Source organism: Stenella coeruleoalba (assembly GCF_951394435.1).
Source record: "Stenella coeruleoalba genome assembly, chromosome: 21".
Taxonomy (NCBI): Eukaryota; Metazoa; Chordata; class Mammalia; order Artiodactyla; family Delphinidae; genus Stenella; species Stenella coeruleoalba.
In genome coordinates, this window is record NC_137167.1 from 12,667,086 (window position 1) to 12,690,002 (window position 22,917).

General features: G+C 39.1%; 1 protein-coding gene across 1 annotated transcript in view; it reads left to right on the forward strand.

Moving 5' to 3' along the window:
• The window catches only part of TEX15 (testis expressed 15, meiosis and synapsis associated), an 80,381-nt gene that overhangs the window by 31,117 nt on the left and 26,347 nt on the right, over positions 1-22,917 (forward strand). Inside the window, 3 exon segments of the mRNA XM_079909392.1 lie at positions 3,697-3,847; positions 12,137-12,302; positions 22,644-22,881. Coding sequence (XP_079765518.1) covers positions 3,697-3,847; positions 12,137-12,302; positions 22,644-22,881 — 555 coding nt within the window.

Genomic DNA, 22,917 nt, shown 5'->3' on the forward strand with positions numbered 1-22,917 from the left:
TCATTTGCCAGAAAATCCTGAAACTGAGTCATTGTTTTTGTTAAAAAGAGATTAGCAAACTTTTAGAGATGTTAAAGGTAAGTTAACAACAAACTGATGAATGTGGAAGTTTGAACGGGAACTGAAAAAGAAACTTTCTCATGCTTCATGTAGCTACAGTCATCTTGAGTTGCGTTATACTAGGAAACCTTTTCATAACTGATAGCAGTTGAGTCTTATTAAAGAAACTCTAGGGCTCTCTAAGTTGTTCAATTGAAACACCAAGTTCTGTAAAGTTTGGGTTTTTTTGTTTGTTTGTTTGTTTTTTTGCGGTACGCGGGCCTCTCACTGTTGTGGCCTCTCCCGTTGCGGAGCACAGGCTCTGGACGCGCAGGCTCAGCAGCCATGGCTCACATGCCTAGCCGCTCCACGGCATGTGGGATCTTCCTGGACTGGGGCGCGAACCCGTGTCCCCTGCATCGGCAGGCGGACTCTCAACCACTGCGCCACCAGGGAAGCCCAAGATTTTTTGATAGTAAGCGGGTAAAAGATTTTGCAGGTTTATTTAGTAATCTCTAATCCATAACCAGTGGTCTCAAGCATTCAGGTCCTTAATTTTTAATGATAGTTTTAGGAAACTCAGTACAAATATTCTTTTAAGATAAACTTTAAGAGGTTTAAGTCTTTAGACTGGCTATTTGACATAAAAGGGATTTATTCCTTTGCTGCTAACTTGCCTCTGAAGAATGTATTAGCATTCATAATGCAAGCAGAGTAATGCACTGCAAAGGAAGTTAGTGACATGTTGATTAACTGAGGTTAATTGGTTAATTGCAGATCGAGAATTAGAACCAATATCACTTGACTTCTAACCTAGTTATCTTTACAATACTGCTTCTGGACAAACTCTGTAAGTTGGGTCCACATTATAGGCTTCAGGATATCACTAACAGTTCATAGTGTGCAGTTGTTTTTTACCGGCTTCTGCAATCATGTGAGGTATGGATACTGTTAGTCTCAGAGAAGTTAGATATTTTGCCTAACAGCATAGTTAATTAATAGTAGAACCAAAATTTGAATCATTATGATCTTTTACCTAAAATTCATTCTTCATCTGTTATTTGGGTCTAAGCTTTCTCTTACAAGCTTAGACTCATTCTGTCACTCCCAGAAATTCCCAAGCCCTTTTCCTTTCCCCTTTAGTTTTTTAGTTCCTTTATACCTTTTACTTCTTGTCTTCTGCCCTTAAGAGTACCTCCAGGACACTGTTAAAAGGAAGCAGAGATAGTGGTATCCTTGTTTTATTCTAAATTTAAAAGGTAGTGCATCAGACATTTACCAGTTTGCTATAAATTTTCGGCAGATACCTGTCATCAAGTTATGAATGTTTCCTTTACTAAGACTATTTTTTAAATTATAAGTGAATTTAGAATTTGATTAGGTGCTTTCTCTTCATCTGTTGTGATAGTCACTTGATTTTTTCTCCTTTAATAGGTTTATGTAGTAAATGAAGTATACCCATTTCCTGTTATTAAATCTCTCTTGCATTTCTGGGATGTACTTGGCTTATTTATGATATAGTAATATCGTTTTCATTTTTAGAATCAATTTGTAACTACTAATTTAACTTCCTTTTAGTAGTAATAGGATGATGCATTATTTTAATTTCTTCTTGAATCAACTTTAGTAAATTTTTTCCTGGAATTTATTATTTTGTGTAATCTTTAAATGTATTGACTTATAGTTGTTCATAATATACGTGCTCTTAGGACCTATATGAATAGATGTTTTAGTTGTTGGGGAAGCTTTCTGTTTTTGGTTTCTTTGTTTGATCTTTAGTTCATTCATCCGTTTTGGTATCTGTTAAGGACCTACTAAGTTCAGTGTCCTGTGTATTAACTATTCTTGAAGCTTTTAGTATTGATTTTTCTCTTTACTGTCACCTAGAATAATCCAGGACCCCATAGCACAGCCACAGAATGAACTCCCTGGATTCAAACTTTGTGATTTCATTTTTATACATAGAAAAATAAATAATATATATAAATACATAGATAATGGTTATAGGACTATTGTATATATTTTGCAATATATAACATATATTTTTGCACATATATATAAAAATAAATAACATAAATAAGTGGTTCTGGGACTGTGATCTATAAGCATGAAGAAATATATAAATTTGTTACCACTTTAATGTGGCTGATTTGTTTGGACTGAAGTAAAAGGGGTATTATTCCTACCTGAAAGATTATACTTGAAAACTTGCTGGGTACAACTTACTTAATGAAGGACGTTGAATACATTGTTCCCTGAATATTCATCTTTCATCAGGTGATTTTTAACATAGCTACTTTGTGGCTAAGTATTGCACTGAGGAACAAAATGAGTCAATTTCAGAAGTCTTTATTAGTAAATTCTACTAGAGAAACATTTTTTAAGGAACCATATAGCTGAAATATCACCCATCTTACTGTAGTTAAAGAAAATACTGATTGTCACAGCACGAGACTCTTCAAGTATAAAGTATGTTTAACTGATGGCTGTATACCTTTGCGTGCAATAGGTATAGAACATGATGAATTGAAGAGTTTTTTGTAATAAAAGTTATTCTAAGTAAATTTTTCTCCCTTTTCCACCTTATTAAACTTCCACATGAACATGGCAGTCTTGACAAATATCTCTGGAGCTAGTATATGTTAAGGGTATTCTTGTTAGTAGGCTACACCACTAGTGTCTGTCCACATGACTGGATGAGAGAAAGGCTGATTTTCTTCTCTTTCTAGAGGTCTTGGTTGGTTCCCTGTTCTGATCCATGTTTGATTGCAAGATCACCTTTCATAAAGGGTGAAGGAGTGGGGATTGTGGGGAATAATCCTTTGTGAACCTTCACTAGAATCTTTTCCTTTGTGACCCTTATGTAGAATTTTGGCACCTCTTAATTTAGATTGTGATCTAATGCTTGAACTAAGCAGTTGATAGGTATCAGGAGGACCAGGAAACATATTATGAAATGGTATGAAAAATATATCTTTGCATATATTTCTCTGTGTGTGGGCACCATAGCTTTCCTTTGATATCCAGTATGAGTTCTACTGGAAAGGTTAATCAATGTGTGTGTATGTTTGGGGAAAAGGGTTGAAAGGAGGAGGAAGGAAAAGGAATATGTTACTAGTAGTATAACAATATATGATGTCTTAAACCATTGGTAGTAATACTGTGGAGCAATAGCCAGTGAGTGATAGTGACTGTTTTAGGCTATCAGTTGTAGAGATAGCCATGCAATAGTTGGTTTAAAACTTTCATAAGTTTCTCCCAAAGCCAAAGATTCTAATTTAGAGAATATCATTCAATTCACAGAAGTGTATAGGAAAAACACTTTAAAAAATAGATACTTGGCAAGAGCTTAACCAAATGTTAACAGAAATTGTTGTTTGGATGTTATTAAGCTTTTCGGAAACACACAGGCTTTAAATTGCAAGGAAAATGTATATTAGAAACTACAAAATAAATATTTTATATTGTATAAAACCCAAAATTGTTAATTCATTTTCTCTTTTGGGTAACCTGCCAAATTGAGATTGAAATCTGTTGTGAGTGTGACCAAAAATATATCTTTATTCGATTTCATGTAATAACTTTTAAATAGTTTTACTGCCATTGCCTCTTATGTATTTATTGACCTTTTGTTTAATAACTTTGGGTTGATTTTAGGCCACCAGCAAAATGGAAATGAAAAAGACTGCTAAATACAAGATGCCATGGAAAATGAACTCAACTACTGAACCTTTATTTGTTACTGGTATAGATGTCAATCCCTTGAAAAAATTCACCATTCCCAAGATCAGGAGGACAGCTGAGAAAGGTAATATTTCTATGGAAGATGGGATTATTTCATAACTGTTACTACATTTCTCTGATTCTTAGTTTATGCTCGTCTTCTTTTTTTGTGTGTGTGTGTGTTACGCGGGCCTCTCACTGTTGTGGCCTCTCCCGTTGCGGAGCACAGGCTCCGGATGCACAGGCTCAGTGGCCATGGCTCACGGGCCCAGCTGCTCCGCGGCATGTGGGAACTTCCCAGACTGGGGCACGAACCCGTGTCCCCTGCATCGGCAGGCAGACTCTCAACCACTGCGCCACCAGGGAAGCCCTCGTCTTCTATTTTGACTCTACATAAAATTAGGTTAAGTCAGGCTTTTAATTCCTTAAATACACATGTACTTTTGTTTCCACACAAAATAAAATAGACACATGTCTCCTATCCCTCCCACTAAGTACACCTAAAAACACTGGACGTCATACATAAAACAAACATAAGAAGACTTTGAATGGTGGAGAGAAGAAGTTGGATCAGTGTGGGACCCTGGGAGTTACGGAGTGTTGTAGCATTAAGTTCTCTGGATTTTCTGTTTGTTTCCTCCACATCTCAGATTGGGTGACCACAACCCAGGAATGCCAACTTTTACAGACACAAAAAGTCCTAAGAAAAGTGTTCTGTCTTGCCAGGGACTGGGAATGGGGTATCCTAGAATGACAGAAACCTGTTTGACAGTGAACATGCTATTCCTGCAAAACACTAGGGGGAATAAAAAGAAATAGGCCCTACACCTTTGTCAGCAGAGGCTAAGTGGAGGGCCTAGACTTCCACCTGTGCCTCTCCCCTTCCACCTGTGCCTCTCCCCTTCTTGGAACTTCATATGTTCCTTTCTCTGCTATCCTGTGCCCCTTCAGTGTCAGTGGGTTTCTACTCTTGCCTTGTGGTGATGAGTTGCCCCTTCTCAGTGGGAGTAGAGTCAGTGAAGGCCAAGTGGGGAGCCTAGACTCTGTCACACACACCAGTAATAAAGCATCTGTCCCCCTCCCACAGTGTCAGTGGAGGCTGAGTCAGGAGCATGGACCTGCACCCCTTTCTCATGGTAACAAGACAGCCCTCCCCCCGCCCAACAAGGGTGTCCGTGGAGACCTTGTAGAGAGCCAGGATGTCCTGGTGGTAAAGAGTCAGAGTCTTCCCCACCCCCAGCCTTTCCCTACTGGCACAGTCCCTTGCTGGCTTAGTTTTAGTAGAGGCTTGTTAAACCACAAGATTGAATATGATCTAGAGTCTCTTAACAATACCCCAAATGACCAAGATATTTAAAAAAATCACTCATCATACCAACAACCAGTAAAATCCCAACTCAAATGAGAAAAGATGAATCAACAGATGCCAACATCACGATAAAACAGATGTTGGAATTATCTGACAAGGCTTTTAAAACAGCCATCGTAATGATGTTTCAACAGGCAATTACAAACACTCTTGAAACAAATGAAAAAATGGAAAATCTCAACAAAGAAATGGAAAATGTAATAAAGAATTAAGTAGAAGTTTTGGAACTGAAAAAAATACAATAATTAAAATAAACTGATTGGATGGGTTCCAGAGAAGAATCAAGAAGACTTTGGAAAGAAGCAGTGGATTTGAAGATATAATAACAGAAATTACCCAGCCTAAACAACAGAGAACACATCAAATTAACCGAGCCTCAGGAACCTGTGGAATAATAATAGAAGACCTAATGTCTTTGTCCTCAGAGCCCCAAAAGTAGAAGAGAGCATAGAGCTGAAAGAGTATTTGAATAAATACTGGCTGAAAATTCCCCAAACTTGGCAAAAGACATAGACCTGTACAATCAAAAGGTTGAATAAACCCTAAACACGATAAACCCAGAGAAGTCTCTGACAAGGCACATCATAATCAAACTTCTGAAAACTAAGAACAGAAAAAATCTTGAAAGCAACTAAATGTTACTTATAGGGGAAAAAATTGAATGACAGGAGATTGCTCATTAGAAACCATGGAGCCCAGAGGAAGTGGCACAACATTTTTTAAGTGCAGAAAGAAAAGAACTGTCCCCAGAAAAAATATTCTTCAGGAATAGAACTGAAGTAGACATTCTCAGATGAAGTAAAACTAAGAATTTTTTATTGGTAGATCTTAGTTTAGAATGGCTAAACAAAGTTCTCAAAATAGAAAATGACAAAAGAAAGAAGGTGGGAACATTTGTAATGACGGAAGAACGACGGAGAGTAAAAATATAGGGAAATACAATAGACAGTCCTCCTCTTGAGTTTTTTAATTATGTTTGACAGTTGGAACAAAAAGTATGACATTCTTCAATGTGATTCTTGGTATATGTAGAGGAGGTATTTAAGGCAATTACAAAGTGAGATGTTACCATTGAAGGGAACTGGGTGAATAGGATATAGGATCTCTCTCTATTATACATCACAACTTCATATGAATCTGCAGTTATCTCAGAATTAAAAGTTTTTTATAAAAACACGATAAATCAAAATGCTGTTTTAAAAATGTTCAAGTAACCCACAGGAACTGTTGGAAAAGAAATCTCCAGGCCCAGATGGTTTCTCTGGAGAATTCTGCTTAACATTAAAGAAAAGAGCTAATACAAATTCTTTACAATTTCTTCCACAAAATAGCAGAGGAGAGAATAATTTTATCAGGACAATATTACCCTGGTACCAAAGCTAAATAAATGTAATACCAAAAAAAAAAAAAGAAAACTACAGACCTATATGCATCATGAGCCTTGACACAGAAATCCTATACAAAATATAAGGAAATTGTATTTAGCAAGGTATAAAATCAATTCTATACTATAACTAAGAGAGTTTTATTCAAGGGATGCAAGCCTGGTTTGGTATTTGAAAGTCAGTCTGTATTCACAGGATAAATAATAGTAATCACATGATCATATCAATTTTTGCAGAAAAAGCATTTGACAAAAAAATCACTCATGATAAAGACTCAGCCAACTAGGAATAGAGAACTTCCTCAGCTTGATAAAAAGTATGTAAAAAATACCCATAGCTAACATCATGCTTAATGATGAACAACTGAATGTTTTCTCTGTAGGGAAAGAAGGCAAGAATGTTCTCTTTTACCACTCTTACTATCAACATAGTACTGGAAATTCTAACCAGCACAAAAGGTCAGGGAAATGGAATAAAAAGCACAGAGCATAGAAATTAGAAAGGAAGAAATAAGACTGTTCCTATTTGAAGGTTACACAATGGTCTACATAGAAAATCCCAAGGGACCTACAAAAAAGAAAAAGAAGAAAACCCTGGAACTAACAAGTTAAGCAGGGTCACTGAATACAAAATCAAAATACAAAAATAAATTGAATTTCTATATACTAGCAAAGAACCCATGAAAATCAAAATGATAATACCATTTCTAATAGCTCAAAACATGAAATACTTATGTATAAAACTAATAAAATATATACAGGATTTTTATGCTTTAAACCACAAAGTGCTGATGAAAGAGATCAAAGAAATTCTAAGTTATTGGAGAGGTATACTGTGCTTATTTTATTTATTTATTTTTTTTGCGGTACGCAGGCCTCTCACTGTTGTGGCCTCTCCCGTTGCAGAGCACAGGCTCCGGACACACAGGCTCAGCGGCCATGGCTCAACGGGCCCAACCACTCCGCGGCATGTGGGATCTTCCCGGACTGGGACACGAACCCGTGTCCCCTGCATCGGCAGGCGGACTCTCAACCACTGCGCCACCAGGGAAGCCCTACTGTGCTTATTGATTAGAAGACTCAACATAATGAAGATGTCAGTCCTCCACAAATTTATCTGTAGATTTATTGCAGTTTCTATCAAAATCCCAGCAAGACCTTTTGTAAATAAATAAGCTTGTTCTCAAATTTACATGAGAAGGGACTTCCCTGGTGGCCCAGTGGTTAAGAATCCTCCTGCCAATGCAGGGACACAGGTTCGAGCCCTGGTCTGGGAAGATTCCCACATGCTGCGGAGCAACTAAGCCCCTGTGCCACAACTACTGAGCCTGCGCTCTAGAACCCATGAGCCACAACTACTGAACCCACGAGCCACAGCTACAGAAGCCTGCGCGCCTAGAGCCCATGCTCTGCAACAAGAGAAGCAACTGCAATGAGAAGCCCGTGCACCATAAGGAAGAGTAGCCCCCTCTCACTGCAACTAGAGAAAGCCCACGCGCAGCAACGAAAACCCAACGCAACCAATAATAAATAAATAAATTTTTAAAATTTACATGAGAAGACAAAGAAACTAGAATAGCGAAAACAGTTTTGAAATAGAAGTGTTTAGAATTACTGTAGCCAATACTAAGGCTTACTGTGTAACTACAATAATCAAGACACTGTGGCATTGACAAAGATAGACACAAAGATAGACACTTAGTGGGACAGAATGGAGATTCCAGAAATAGACCTACACAAATATGCTCAATTGGTTTCCTTTCAGTTGGTTTTTAACAAGGGTATATTGAGTGGAGGAAAGGTAGTCTTTTCATCAGATGTCATGGAGCAATTGAAAGCTATCCATAGGCAAAAAAAAAAAAAAAAAGAATTTCACCCTAACTTCACACAAAAATTAATTCAAAATGAATCCCGGGAAACTGTAAGACTTTTAGAAGAAAACATCTCCAGGATCTAGGGTTAGATGAAGAGTCCTTAGCATGATGCCAGAAGCACAATCCAAAAAAAAATGTGGTAAACTGGACTCCATCAAAATTTAAAACTTTTGTTCTGTGAAAGACTCTGTTAGGAAGGTGAAAAGACAAGCTACGAGTGGGGGGAAGCATTTACATATCATAAATCTAACCAAGGACTCTCATCTAGAACATATAAAGCACCTTCAAAACTCAGTAGTAAGGGAAAAGAGAGTGTTACATCCAAGCAGAAAACAGGCAAAGACACGAACAGCCATTTCACTAAAGAGGTATGGATGGCAGATAAAGCACACAAAGAGATGCTCATCATAGCCATTGAGGAAGTGCTAATCAGAACCACAGCGAGGTGTCACTTCATGCTTGTTAAAACGGCTAAAATAAGAATAGTAATGCCAAAAGCTAGGAAGAATATGGGGAAGCCAAATCAGTCATGCAACCGATGGTCAGATAAGATGGCTCAGCCCCTTTTTGAAAAACAGTTTGATGGTTTCTTAAAAGACTAAACATGCAACTACCGTATGACCCAGCAATTGCACTTTTGGACATTTATCCCAGAGAAATGAAAACTTAAGTCCAAACAAAAATGTTTATAGCACCTTTATTTGTAATAGCCAGAAATTGGTAATCACCCTGATTTCCAGTGAGTGAGTGGTTAAAGTATGATGCATCCATACCATGGGATACTTATCAGCAGTTTTAAAAAATGAGTTACTGGAACAACAGCTTGGTTGAATCTCAGAGGGAATATGCTGAATGAAAAAAGCCGGTCTCCACAGGTTGAAGTACAAAATTCCATTTACAAAACATTCTTGAAATGATAAAGGGTACAGAGATGGAGAACAGATTGGTAGTTTCCAGGATTGAGAGGAAGAGAAGAGGTGTGGGGTACCAGTATGACTGTATGTAAAGGAGTAGCGTGAGAGGTGGAAAAGTTGTGTATCTTGATTATAGTGGTTGTTACATGAATCTACACATGTGATAAAATTGCATGGAACTACCCACAAACACATAACTGCACATAAAACTGGTACAATGTTAATGAGGACTGTGGATTATACCAGTGTCATTTTTCTGGTTTTGATATTTTATTATAATTACATGAAATGTTTCCACCGGGGAGTTTGGGTTAGGGGTATACAGGGCCTCTATAAGAATGTTGTGTGATCTATATTCACTTCAAAATAAGAAGTTAAACATAGGCATACATGCACAAAATCATATCTCATATCTTATGAAATGATCAAACTTTGTAACAATTAAATTGTTACAAATATTAAAGCGAAAATTAGTTTTACTTGGATTAATTTTATTTTAATTTAATAATAGAATTTAAGATGGGAAGGGGATGAAGAATGAGGTTTTTTTGATAAACAGAGGATTGTAATATTTTGTATTAGTTTTGCCATTGTAACTTACTCTGTTGATTGTTAAATACAAAGGACTATTGTTTATGTTAATTAGATTCATATACATGGAAATTGGTTTAAATTATATATATCGTTGTTCCTCATTATTCACAGATTCCATATTTGCAAATTCTCCTACTTGCGAAAATTTGCTTGTAACCCCCAGCATCAGTACTCAGCAGCAGTGCTTTCACAGTCATTTGCAGACACGTGCGAGTGGTGAAAATTTGAGTCACTTGATGCACACGTTCCTAGATGGGGCCAGATGAGACGGAGCTCTGCATCTTGTTCCAGCTCTCATTATAAATAAGTGTCCATTTAGTCACCTACTTAGTGCTGTGTTGTTTGCATTTTTGTCGGTGATGTCTACGTTTAAAATGGTCTCCACCATATCATGCTGAAATGCTGTCTAGTGTTCCTAAGCTCAAGGAGTCTATGATGTGCCTTACAGAGAAAATATGTGTCACAAAAGCTACACTGTAAGGTAAGTTATAGTGCTGTTGACCAACAGTATGGAACCTTCAGGAAAAGGAAGAGGAAATTTGCCAGTTTGTACATCAAGCCTCTCCAGAAAGTGTTAAAGGAACATTTGTGGTTCCTTTCCTCTGGAAAGGATGGAATCTACATTTATAGATTCATGAGATGACCACCAATAAAAAGCTTGTGACGGGCTTCCCTGGTGGCGCAGTGGTTGAGAATCTGCCTGCCAATGCAGGGGACACGGGTTCGAGCCCTGGTCGGGGAAGATCCCACATTCTGCGGAGCACCTAGGCCCGTGAGCCACAACTACTGAGCCTGCGCGTCTGGAGCCTGTGCTCCGCAACAAGAGAGGCCGCGACAGTGAGAGGCCCGCACACCGCGATGAAGATTGGCCCCCGCTCGCCGCAACTAGAGAAAGCCCTCGCACAGAAAGGAAGACCCAACACACAAATAAATAAATAAATAAATAAATAAATAGCTTGTGGGCAGCATTGTTGTGAGGCAAAAAGCCAAAGAGACTTTCAGTCATGGTCCCCAGGGGCAGGAAAATCTTAGGTCCCTCTTGGCTAGTGCTGGCTGACTCACACATTTCAAAAGGTGATAAGGGATGCAGGTAGGCAGGTTCTGCAGAACAGGAGGCTGGGGGAGAATTTTAAAGACACCTGCTAAGTGTTATACAAGAAAAGGTTATGTGGCAAGTTTCCATCCCTGATGAGACTGGCTTGTTTTACCGGGATGTTGGCAAACAAACTTACTGCAGATGGCATTCCAGTTGTCAAAAATGTGACCAGAGGCTGACAGGAACCTAACCCTGTATTTCTCCTAAGATTAATAGTTCAGTATTCACTAATTCACTCTTGGCAGCAACTTTAATAGACTATACCTTCGCCAAATAACAAGAATCAACTGGATTCCCCAGTTTCCTCCAAGTCCTCTTCCTTGAGGGTTTTATTCTTTTATGCATCTACTTAATATAGCAATGCTTAAAACACTGCTTATTGTCTTCTCAAAGAGTGCCTCTTGGTCATGCCACCACGTCAGCCAAGAGTGTACAGTGATGTTCTGGTATTTTTGCAAGTCGAAATAACCAGTTTACTAGTATATAGGTTGCCTTATTTGGGGGAAATTCAAGAAATATTCATGCACTAACAGTAGCTACCAGGTTTGTGTAGCACTGTATGTTATAGAGTCTGTACATCTTAAGTTGAAAACAAGTCACCTGAATTTTAGTACTATCTAGTATATCTGCGTCAACTTTTAAGAACTCCCTATAGGTAGTGGAGAAAAACAAGTTTCATATTTTCATTTATACGAGGTATAGGAAGTCTGTATTACTGTTATAGAATCTTAAATATAAATGCCTCCAGATGGTTAAAGAAAATTCCAAATATTTTTTTATTTTGTGTCTTATATTGATACACAGTTGTGATTGTGCAGATGTACAATTATGTCATTTTATTATTTATTTATTTGGCTGTGTTGGGTCTTCGTTGCTGTGCACGGGCTTTCTCTAGTTGCGGCGAGTGGGCTTCTCATTGCGGTGGCTTCTCTTTGTTGCGGAGCACAGGCTCTAGGCACGCAGGCTGCAGTAGTTGTGGCGCACCGGCTCAGTAGCTCCGTGGCATGTGGGATCTTCCAGGACCAGGGCTTGAACCGGTGTTGCCTGCATTGGCAGGCAGATTCTTAACCACTGCGCCACCAGGAAGTCCCAACGATGTCATTTTAAACACAAATAACCACTTGCCCTTTTCTTTATTTTTAGTTTACTTGTCACCTTGTTGCACCAATACTAGAGAGTATAATTTCATACACGATACTCTTAATCAGTGCCGCCTTGATGTAAGCTGTGATCTACAGTCTTCATGGCAGTTTGGAGATACAAAACTGATTCACAATGAAGAGCTGGAAAAAAATTTTACTTCTAAGAGGTAAGTTACTGTGACCTAAGGAAGTTTGAGATTTTGTTTGTTTTTGCTGTGAGGTTTTATACGAATCTGTTATTTCTGCCATTTGAGATTTGATAAGTATTACTGAGAAAATAAGTACAGAGGTGTTTTATTCCTTATTTTGTTGCCATCTCATAGCCTTCTGTAATAGTAAAAAGCTAAGTGTGAGATTTGGTTAGTAAGTCCTGCACATTAATGTAACCAGACTTCACACACTCCCTTCTTTTTTAATCTTTGTAAGTTTTTCAGAAGCATACATCAGCACATTTATTAAGGAGCCATTTTGTAGATCCTTGTGCCTCCTGCATAATATAAAATAGCACTTAAAACATTTAAAATGGAATTTTTTTTCTTGACTCAGTCCTTCAGAGACTGAGTTGATGTTTTAATTTGGCAGAGTTGTATCTGGCTATTTCCAACTACTCCACTAGAGCCACAATTTCTGACACTTTTAAAAAGTACCCCTTCTGGTTTTTGGGAAGGCACATTCCATTATGTTAGTTAATTAATTAATTTATTTATTTATGAATTATTTTTGGCTGCATTGGGTCTTTGTTGCTGCGCGCGGGCTTTCTCTAGTTGTGGCGAGCAGGGGCTACTCTTCGTTGTGGTGCATGGGCTCCTCATTGCGGTGGCTTCTCTTGTTGTGGAGCACAGGCTCTAGGCACGTGAGCTTCAGTAGTTGTGGCACGCAGGCTCAGTAGTTATGGCTCACGGGCTCTAGAGTGCAGGCTCAGTAGTTGTGGCTCGCGGGCTCTAGAGCGCAGGCTCAGTAGTTGTGGCACACGGGCTTAGTTGCTCCGTGGCATGTGAGATCTTCCTGGACCAGGGCTCGAACCCATGTCCCCTGCATTGGGAGGCAGATACTTAACCACTGCGCCACCAGGGAAGCCCCATTATGTTATCTTAGTAAGAAAAAATAAGAGCACATGCAGAGTTCTCATTGTAAACATTTTGTATTTAATACGTTTAGATCTTGTGTGAACACAGTTTTAGCATTTTCATTTTCTGAACTTGCCTCCTTCACCATTTTGCATTTTTAACTTAGAACATAACTATAGTTTGATGGACCCACACTTAGAACTCATTTTGGAATGTTTTTGGTCTCTTTTTTTTGTTTTAGAATCAATTCCTCTTGACTCAGACATGCTACCCCACTTGTTTTCTGTTGGGGAGAATTGGTGAGAATGACAGAAATAGTTGATGGCATATTTTTTCATCTAAAAATCACAGTTTTGAGCAAAAGTAGAATGGACTGGCTATACACTGCCCCTTCCAGATCGAAATAGTAGTTTGATCAAAAATGAATTCCTGCATTGTTCCTTGATTTTGGTTATATTAGGCATTTTTAAATTGTGTCCTTTTTCATAATGCCCCCTGACACTTAATTTTCAACCATTTATTTCTCCCTGTTAACATTACAGAAAAGTTAGAACAACTACCCAACAATACAAGACTTGATAGAACATTCTGAATGACTAATGTGTATAGGATTTATTGGTTTCTTAGGTATTTGCCCAATTAGACAAACTCATTTATCTCCCATAGTACTTTATATTCGTTTTACACGACTTACCACACTATGTTGGTTTTGTCTGATTCCCTTACTACATTATGAGTTTTATCTCATTTGTTTTTTGTGTCCATAGTATGGAACCGAGTCTGGCAACACAGTGAGCACTTAACTGTTAAATTAAGTTACATTTTTATTTCATTGTTTTAAATCAATGAAGGTGGAAAGTACCCTTAAGTAGCCTTAGGCACAGGTAAAAAAAAAATAAAAGGAAAGATCAGAATTGGTTAGCCGAAGAGAAAAATAGGATGGAGAGATGAAAAGAGAAAGTATTAATAACATTGACTGCCTCTAGCTTTTCTTTTTATTGTTCCCCTTAGAGGAGTTTATAAATCTGTGATCTCAGCAAAAGCAAGTAGCTCCAGAAAGATACCAATCTCCACTTCTTTGTCGTTGTTGTTGTTGTTGTGTTGGCCGTGCTGCACAGCTTGCGGGATCTCATTTCCCCAACCAGGGGCTGAACCCAGGCCACACAGTGAGAGCCCAGAATCCTAACCACTAGGCCACCAGGGAACTCCCCTGTCTCCACTTTTTATCCACATTGCATCTACCACTTCTTAAGTGTGAAATCAGCAAAAACACGTTAATCATCTAAACATCTGTGTATTAAGTCATTCATTGAGCATTTGAGTGCCTACTGTGTCAGATGTTGTATTTGATACCCTCAGAGAAAAATGAATGTTTTCTCCTCAGCCGTAAAGAGTTTACATTCCAGTGGAGAAGACATACAGCTAAATATAAAATAACGTTATAGTAAGAGGTAGGTGCATAGATGAGGGATTGAGTATTCTTCGTAAGAGTCTTGAGAGATGTTCTGAAGAGTTAAGAACTTGAGCTGGTCTTAATGGGTAAAAGAGAACTGAATTCACTTCTTCTTAAGTATATTGTGCTATTTGTATCAGTTTGACCCTTTTTTGTTTTAAGATAACTTACCTTTAAACATTTCAAATTTATGTGAAAGGGTATCATTTTAAAAATTGTCAGTACCTATCTTGACACTGTGGTTAAATTTGTACTTGGCATCTCAGTTTACGTTCTACCCCAGGTGAGTGGACTGAGCCGTCCATGCTTAATTTCATCTACTTTTATCAATGATTGGTTTGGGGAGAGGGTGCAGAACTAAATCAGTTTGGGCCAGTGACACACTGAGGACAGATTGGCTTGTGGGCGGTGGGGGGGGGGCGTCTCTGGAAAAGAGAAGCCAATCTGCTGTGAACAAGGAAGCATGTTGCTCAACCTGTTGATGGCCGCACTCTTGGAATAATGACGACACCAGTTGGATGACCCTCTGAGGTGATGACAGCAAAACAGAGAGATGGAAAAAGCCTGAATCCTTGAAAACATCTGGAGCTGTGGAATAGGTCAACTGATAAAGACTGCCTGATTTCTGAATTTCTTGTTGTAAGAAGTTAACTCGGGACTTCCCTGGTGGCGCAGTGGTTAAGAATCTGCCTGCCAATGCAGGGGACATGGGTTCAAGCCCTGGTCTGGGAAGATCCCACATGCCGCGGAGCAACTAAGCCCGTGCGCCGCAGCTGCTGAGCCTGCGTGCCACAGCTGCTGAAGCCCATGAGCCTAGAGCCCGTGCTCCACAAGAGGAGGCACTGCAATGAGAAGCCCGTGCACCGCAACGAAGAGTAGCCCCCGCTCTCCACAACTAGAGAAAGCCCGCACGCAGCGACGAAGACCCAACGCAGCCAAAAATAAGTAAATAAATAAATGTATAAAAAAAAAGAAGAAGTTAACTCAATTTTAAGCCAGTTTGAATGGTTTTCCATACTTGAAGTCAATAGCATTTAAACTGGTATTGAACTTGGTACTGGTGTTGAACTTGGTACTTCCACTTGCTAGTGGAAGATTCTAAGATATGGATTTAACTTGGAAAGAGGGCAATAAGGATGTCTCACTGTTCCTAAATGGGAAGTGGATGATATGTGGGGGCACAGACCATATATTTTATGAGGCTGTGGTTTGGGGGGAACTTGTACAAAAAAAATTCAGGATGTTGAAGTGCCCTACCCATTTCCTGCTTAGATCCAAGAGGCCTTTAAAATTCAGATTTGGTTAAAAAAAAAAATCCTTTGTACTTATGGCCTAGTTTTACAGATCAGCTTTGCAAGATTAGCTTGAAGTAAAGCATTCATCTTTTCCAAAGTTAGTGTGAATATGGGTTTGAAAGAAAGGAGATTTAACAAGAGATAAGTATGAGGCAAATCTGAAGTAAGTATGAGGCACAAATCTGTTGCCTTCAGCCTTTCCCAGATACGTCCTTTTAAGCATTTTCTACCTGGTAAATGGAACTACTCAACTTAATGCAATAAAGATATATTTTAAATGCAGTCTGGGGAAAGAAATGGATAGTTTCAAATTGTAATGCAGTGGGTAATGACCATTCTAAATTCAGGGCCTTGGGAAATGGGAGGGTCTCAGAGGCTTGTTGCCAGGAGACTGAAATTCCTAATGACAACCATTGTCTAAACAAGATTATGCTATGGTTCCTAGCCTTTGGAATTTTGAGGGCCAAGAATCCTAGCTATTTCTTTCTAGAAGGATATACTTTGTGCTAAGGGCCAGTTAACACTGACCATTGTGTCATTCTTCACTTCTCTAAATTTAATTGTGGTTACCCTACGTTTTCTTCACCGGTTTATTTTTCGTGTAGGTAACTTAACCTTGTAACCATATGCTGCCTAAATGGATGTTGACTATATGAGTCTACCTCCAGACCCACTTTAAGGGAAGGCATATTACTCACATCATTGATCTGAAGTTAGATGCAGTAACTCGATGAGACTGGATTGTTCCCGTTTTGTGAGGTGGATTGACCTGCTCAGTGTGAGCATGAGCATTTTTGAAAGTGTAAGTGTTGGAAGAAGGGTGTGACTAAAGGAGAACCGAACGAGTAGACTGCAGCCTCCCTAATAGTTCTAGATTGTCTCATGTAATTAGTCTAAACTATTCTTTGTCCCATTCCCCTTGCCTTTGTTGGTTTACTGATGTACAAGCATAGTCAATATGGTTCAGTATAACACGGTATGAGGCTTTCTTAGAAATCCTGGGAAGGTGAAGTCACTGTCTCTATTGGTGTCTGTGGGCAAGGGAGCAGGTAGGCCTAGTTGCTGCTGGCAGCTCTCTTATGACCACAAGAGGAGCCAGGCAGAGATAAAGATAAAGCTATGGACATCAGTGTAGAGAGTCAAGGAAAAGAAACTTGAGTTCCTAATATTGTTGAGGGACTAAATAAGGTCAGATTCTTCCTGTGGTAGCCAGCATAATGCTCCCCCAAAGATGCCCACACTCTGATCCCCACAACCTTTAACCTACCAAAAAGGACTTTGCAAATGTGATTGAGGTCACAGACCTTGAGTTTGGGTGATTATTTTGGGTAATCTGGATGGGCCCAATTTAATGATGTGAGCTCTTAATCATAAAAACTTAAGAGGAAGACAGAAGAGTGAGAGACTGAAGGAAGAAAGAAAAGTATGAGAGGGATTCAGCTTGCCTTTGCTGGCTTTAAGGATGCAGGAAAGGTGTTATGAACGCAGGTATTGTCTGGAATTTGGGGATCGCTTTTGGCTAACAGCCAGCAAGGAAGTGGGATCTCAGTCCTCCAACTGCAGGTGATTGAATTCTGCCAACAAGGAAAGAGATCCTCCCCTAGAGCCTAAGAAAGAAACGCAGTCTATATGACACCTTGATTTTAGCCCCATGAGACCCATGTCAGACTTATGACCTACATAACTGTATGTAGCAAATCCTGTATCTCCAGTTTTGGGGGGCCATTTACTGGAGGTTTACTGTATTTCTTTGGTGGAGTCACGTTTCCCTGATTCTTCATGGTCCTTTAGCCTTGCATAGGTGTCTGCACATTTAAAGAAGAGACTTTATGGACTGACTTTGCTAAGAAAAGACTTCCACCTGGGGTGGGGACATGCCGGAGAGTGCTGTGACCCTGGGTTAGTGCTGGAGGTGCCAAGTGGAGGGGCATGTGGTGGCTACATGTCTTGGGGATTGTGGTGTAACTCAGTAGATCAGGCCATTGGGATCCACAATATCGACAATTTGTGTGGTCTTTGGCAAGCACTGCCAGGGGTCTGCAGAGGTTACAATGGCTGTTGGGGTTCTCAGCAGCACCTCCAGGTCCATAAACTAGGGAGAGGACCAGAGTAAGCAGCAGTAGTGGCCCAAGCTGGTTTGTATGCACACACTCGGCTGTGCGGGCCAGTTGCAGGTGCCTGAGTTGTGACAGGGCTGGTTATAAACACACATGTATAGTTGCTTTACAATGTTGTGTTAGTTTCTCCTGTACAGCAAAATGAATCAGCTATATATGTACATATATCCCCTCTTTTTTGGATTTCCTTCTCATTTAGGTCACCACAGAGCATTGAGTAGAGTTCCCTGTGCTATACTGTAGGTCCTCATTAGTTATCTATTTTATGCATAGTGTCAATAGTGTATATATGTCAATCCCAATCTCCCAATTCATCCCACCCCCTCCTGCCCCCTTGGTATCCATATGTTTGTTCACTACATCTGTGTCTCTATTTCTGCTTTGTAAATAAGGTCGTCTATACCAATATTTTCAGATTCCACATATATGCATTATCGTATATTCCACAAATATACGATACTTGTTTTTCTCTTTCTGACTCCCTTCACTCTGTATGACAATCTCTAGGTCCATCCACGTCTCTACAAATGACCCAGTTTCGTTCCTTTTTACAGCTGAGTGATATTCCATGTGTATCTGTACCACATCTTCTTTATGCATTCCTCTATTGATGGACATTTAGGTTGTTTCCGATAAAAATTTTTTAAAAAAGAAAGAAAAATTTTTAAAAAAGAAGACATAAACTGTATATCAACAACCCCATAAAAATTGAAGCTAGGCCCGCTTTCTTAGTGTAGCAGAAAAAGCCTTGTACTAGAAGCCAGAGACCAAATTCTACTCCTGGTTCTGCCACTACATAGTTATGTGATCCTGGATGAGCTATTTTGACATCTTGGCCATTGTTTTTCTCATCAGTGATACTTATTTAACCTTTGGGGTCAGGGACCCCTCTGAGAATTTGATGAAGCTATAGCCCCTCTTCCCAGGGAAGTGCACATCAACACAGAGCTTTGCACAGAATTTTAAGGTTTTTGGGCTCCCCACAATAGCCAACCTGGGACTTTTCCTGTGTAAGTGAACCCCAGGTCAGGAACTCATGGACAGGAGGATCATTACAGCCTCTTCCAGCTCTAGTGGACTCAGCTTTGTGAATCTGCGAGCAGAAGACGATGCTGAGGAATTTACTTGAGAAAAAAGAGGAATAAGGAAGAAGAGGAGCAAAAGGAAAGGGAAAGAGAAGTTCTGTTTCTTAGTAACTCAAAAAATATCTAAGAATCCACTTGTTAGATGAACACTTACGTGAATTAAATGCAATATAATTAAATTTCATGTTAGAAAGGAAAATGTAACATGTTAACTCATTTTAAAGTTATACTCTCTTGGGCACAATAAGATAACTTACAGTGAATAAAATAAAGAAAGGAAAATGGAAGCAAAAAGCATTTACTGTAACTAAACGATTATCTCAAAATGTGATTAAATACTTAGAATTCTATGATTAAAAAGAAATCAAATAAACACACATGTAGCAATGGGGGCCAGGGCAGATATCAAGGCAAGTGCCGATGGCAGGTGCACTGACAGCTTTGGTGTGGTCCTGGCTGTTGGTGTGCATTACTATGACTGCTGGATCTTGCCATGGACATGTAGCTGTGGAGGCCTGATGGGGGCCAGGGGTATCCATCACTGTGGAAGGGCTAGCTGCAGGTGAGCCTAGTGGTGCAGGCCAGTGACAGAAGACAGGGCTGGATGTGGGCCTACATGCTGCTGTAGGGCCTTGGTTATCAGCAGGGTCTTGCCATGGTGCACACATGGGAATTTAGGTTGGTGACAGGTGTAAGTGCACAGCTCTACCACTCATTCATTGTGCTTTGCTAACTTATATAACTTCTCATCAATATGAGTTTTATCTAAGTCTTTTACAGTTATCCCTTGGTACCCATGGGAGATTGGTTCCAGGACCTGCCCCAAATACCAAAATCTGCAGATGCTCAGGTCCCATAGTTGGTTCTCCATATCCACGAGTTCTGCATCCTCAGATTCAACCAGTCATGGATTGTAAGTTGTTTGCAGTCCATGGTTGGTTGAATCCATGGATGCAGAACCAACCGATGCAGAGAGCCAACTGTATATTTATTGAAAATACTCTGTGTACAGGAATTCCCTGGCAGTCCAGTGGTTAGGACTTTGTGCTTTCACTGCCGAGGGTGCAGGTTCAGTCCCTGGTCGGGGAACTAAGATCCTGTAAGGCACGCACGGTGGCACGGCCAAAAAAAAAAAAGACTATTTGGATTCATTTTACCTATCGTCTCTGAAATGGAATTGTTGAAACTCAGAGCCGCTGTCATTTCACAAGTTAACATAGATCCTAGTGTCTGAATAACTTTGAAAGTCAACCCTTTACAAACCTTTTTAGACCTAGAAATAGTTCTAAAGGCTAATTTTTAATTGGTAATTTTGATTATGTAAATCATATTTAGTCCTAAATTTTTTTCAAGTGTAATTCTGAATATACATTGAAAAGTACAAAGTTTTTAACAGTATTATTACTAACACAAACCTTCAGGGAATATTTTCTACTTGAATTTATAAAGGTTTTTGGAGCCCTGGATTGGATCTTTATTAAGTTGTATTTTTTTCATTCTACTCAGTCCATTAACAGGATATAATGTTCAGCCAATAAGATGACTAGGTAATACAAAGAATTATTTGGTCCAGAATGTCAACGGCACCACTGCTCTAGGGTTTACTTTACAGGCATACCTTGGAGGTATCACAGCTTCAGTTCCAGACCACAATAAAGAGATTCACACAATTTTTTTGGCTTCCCAGTGCATATAAAGTTATGTTTACATTATAGTGTAAGTGTGCAATAGCATTAAAAAAACAATGTACACACCTTAATTTAAAAATGCATTATTGCTAAAAAATACTAACCATCATCTGAGCCTTCAGTGAATCATAGTAGTAACATCAAATATCACAGATCACCATAACAAATATAATAATAATGAAAAAGTTTGAAATACTGCGAGTATTACCCAGATGTGACACAGGGACACAAAGTGAACAAATGCTGTTGGAAAAATGGTGCCAATAGGCTTACTTGACGCAAGGTTGCTACAAACCTTCAGTTCATAAAAAATGCAATATCTGCGAAGCCCAATGCAGTGAAGTACAATAAAACAAGGTATGCCTGTATACATCTTTATCACAATACGCCTTCACATAATGTGATTCACACGTGCTGTAAGAACCTTACAACAATATATTTTGATTTCCTCCCTCCCTCTCATGCTTTGTGCTTTTGTTGTGGGAGTCCTTCCAGATCCCAAGAAAAACCACATGAGAAATTAGGAAAACAGAAAAAAGTATTGTAATTCTTCTGTGAGAATTAAACCTTAACAATCAACATGGAGATCTTAGTGGTTTATAGAGTCTAACGTCAAGCTAAAAACAAGAGCAGGAAATGATGACGGTGGAGTTGAAAGTTAAGGCTGACATTTCCAGAACTGAGAGAAATGGTCATGATCTCATCGGTTAGCCTTGCTTGTTATTGTTGCCATGTGTTTTGTTGCCATGGGCCTGCCTACTGTAAAGGTGAATTATTTTTGCAAATAAATATTAATACACTAATGTGCATAGTATACTTACAAATTCTTTGAGTGGTGTTCCAGGAAATAACAAATATAGGTAGCATGTGGTTTTCAAGAGCAGTTTTCCTTTTGTGGTATGCACATTACTTTCTCGGTTCTGTAGCTTCTCCATTGCTGATAATCTTTTGGAATCACACTTGTGTCACAGTGATTGAACCTCTCTGTCCTTATCACCTGCTGTGGCAGTTGCTGCCGCTGCTGCTGCTCCTGAGCAGGCCATGTAGAACTCCCTTCCCTGGTGCACCAATTGGAGGAGAAGGATAGGTGTTTTATATGTTTCAGTGATTCTCGTGGAATGTGGGTAAAAGTTCAACAGTGTCTGTACTTTAGATTATAACCTTTTCTGAGAATGATTTATAATTTTCATAGTGCCAAGATAGGAGCCTGTAATCAAATTCTAGCTTGCTTCTCCCAGTTGTGACCTAGATCCCTGGAGAATAGAGAATGGCCCTAATAATTGACCATGTATAAGTGTATTGTCTATGTGTCCCTCTCTGTGTATATTTAAGAAACGCATGTCCTTCCCTCTGTAACACAAATAAGAACTTTAGCTCCAGAACTTAATGGACAAGAATTGGCATATATATTTCCGACTCTTGTCACTTTACTATTTTGGCAAGTTTTAACCCTCTGAACCTCATATTTCTCATTTTAAAAATGTGTGTAACAATGACAATAAGTAATAGTAATAGCAGTAATTCAATTCTTGGGGATTTGAGAACAAAATGACAAAATGCATGAAACGGTTAAGTCTTAACAGTGCTGGGGACATTAGCATTCAGGAAATGTTAGCCCTTATTTCCATTGGCCTACACAAGTAGTTATTGAAATATTTCCTGAATTCTTTCCTTACATGATTTTTCAGCCTAACTTGTTACCATAGGATAGTTACCATAACTGTAGCAAGCTAGCTCAAGTATTCATCTTCTCCTTGAAAATTCTGTTGATGTTCTCATTTAATTACACGCTGTTTGCTTTAGGTCAGAGATGCGTGGGAGTGGAAGACATGGCAGAGAACTTGAAGAACATTTCTGCTTTTTAGCACTTCCTCAGAGTGATGTGGCTGAGATATATCAGAATGGAATAAGTACCAGAACATCTACATTGAAGATACTAGGCAACCCTCTTCTTGGAATTTATATATTTAGACATGTTGATGTGGCCTTGAATTTTGCTCACAGTAGAAGCATTACTGTAGAAAGTATTATAATTTTTAAGGTTGGTAGCACAAAACAAATACTAAATATTATATTC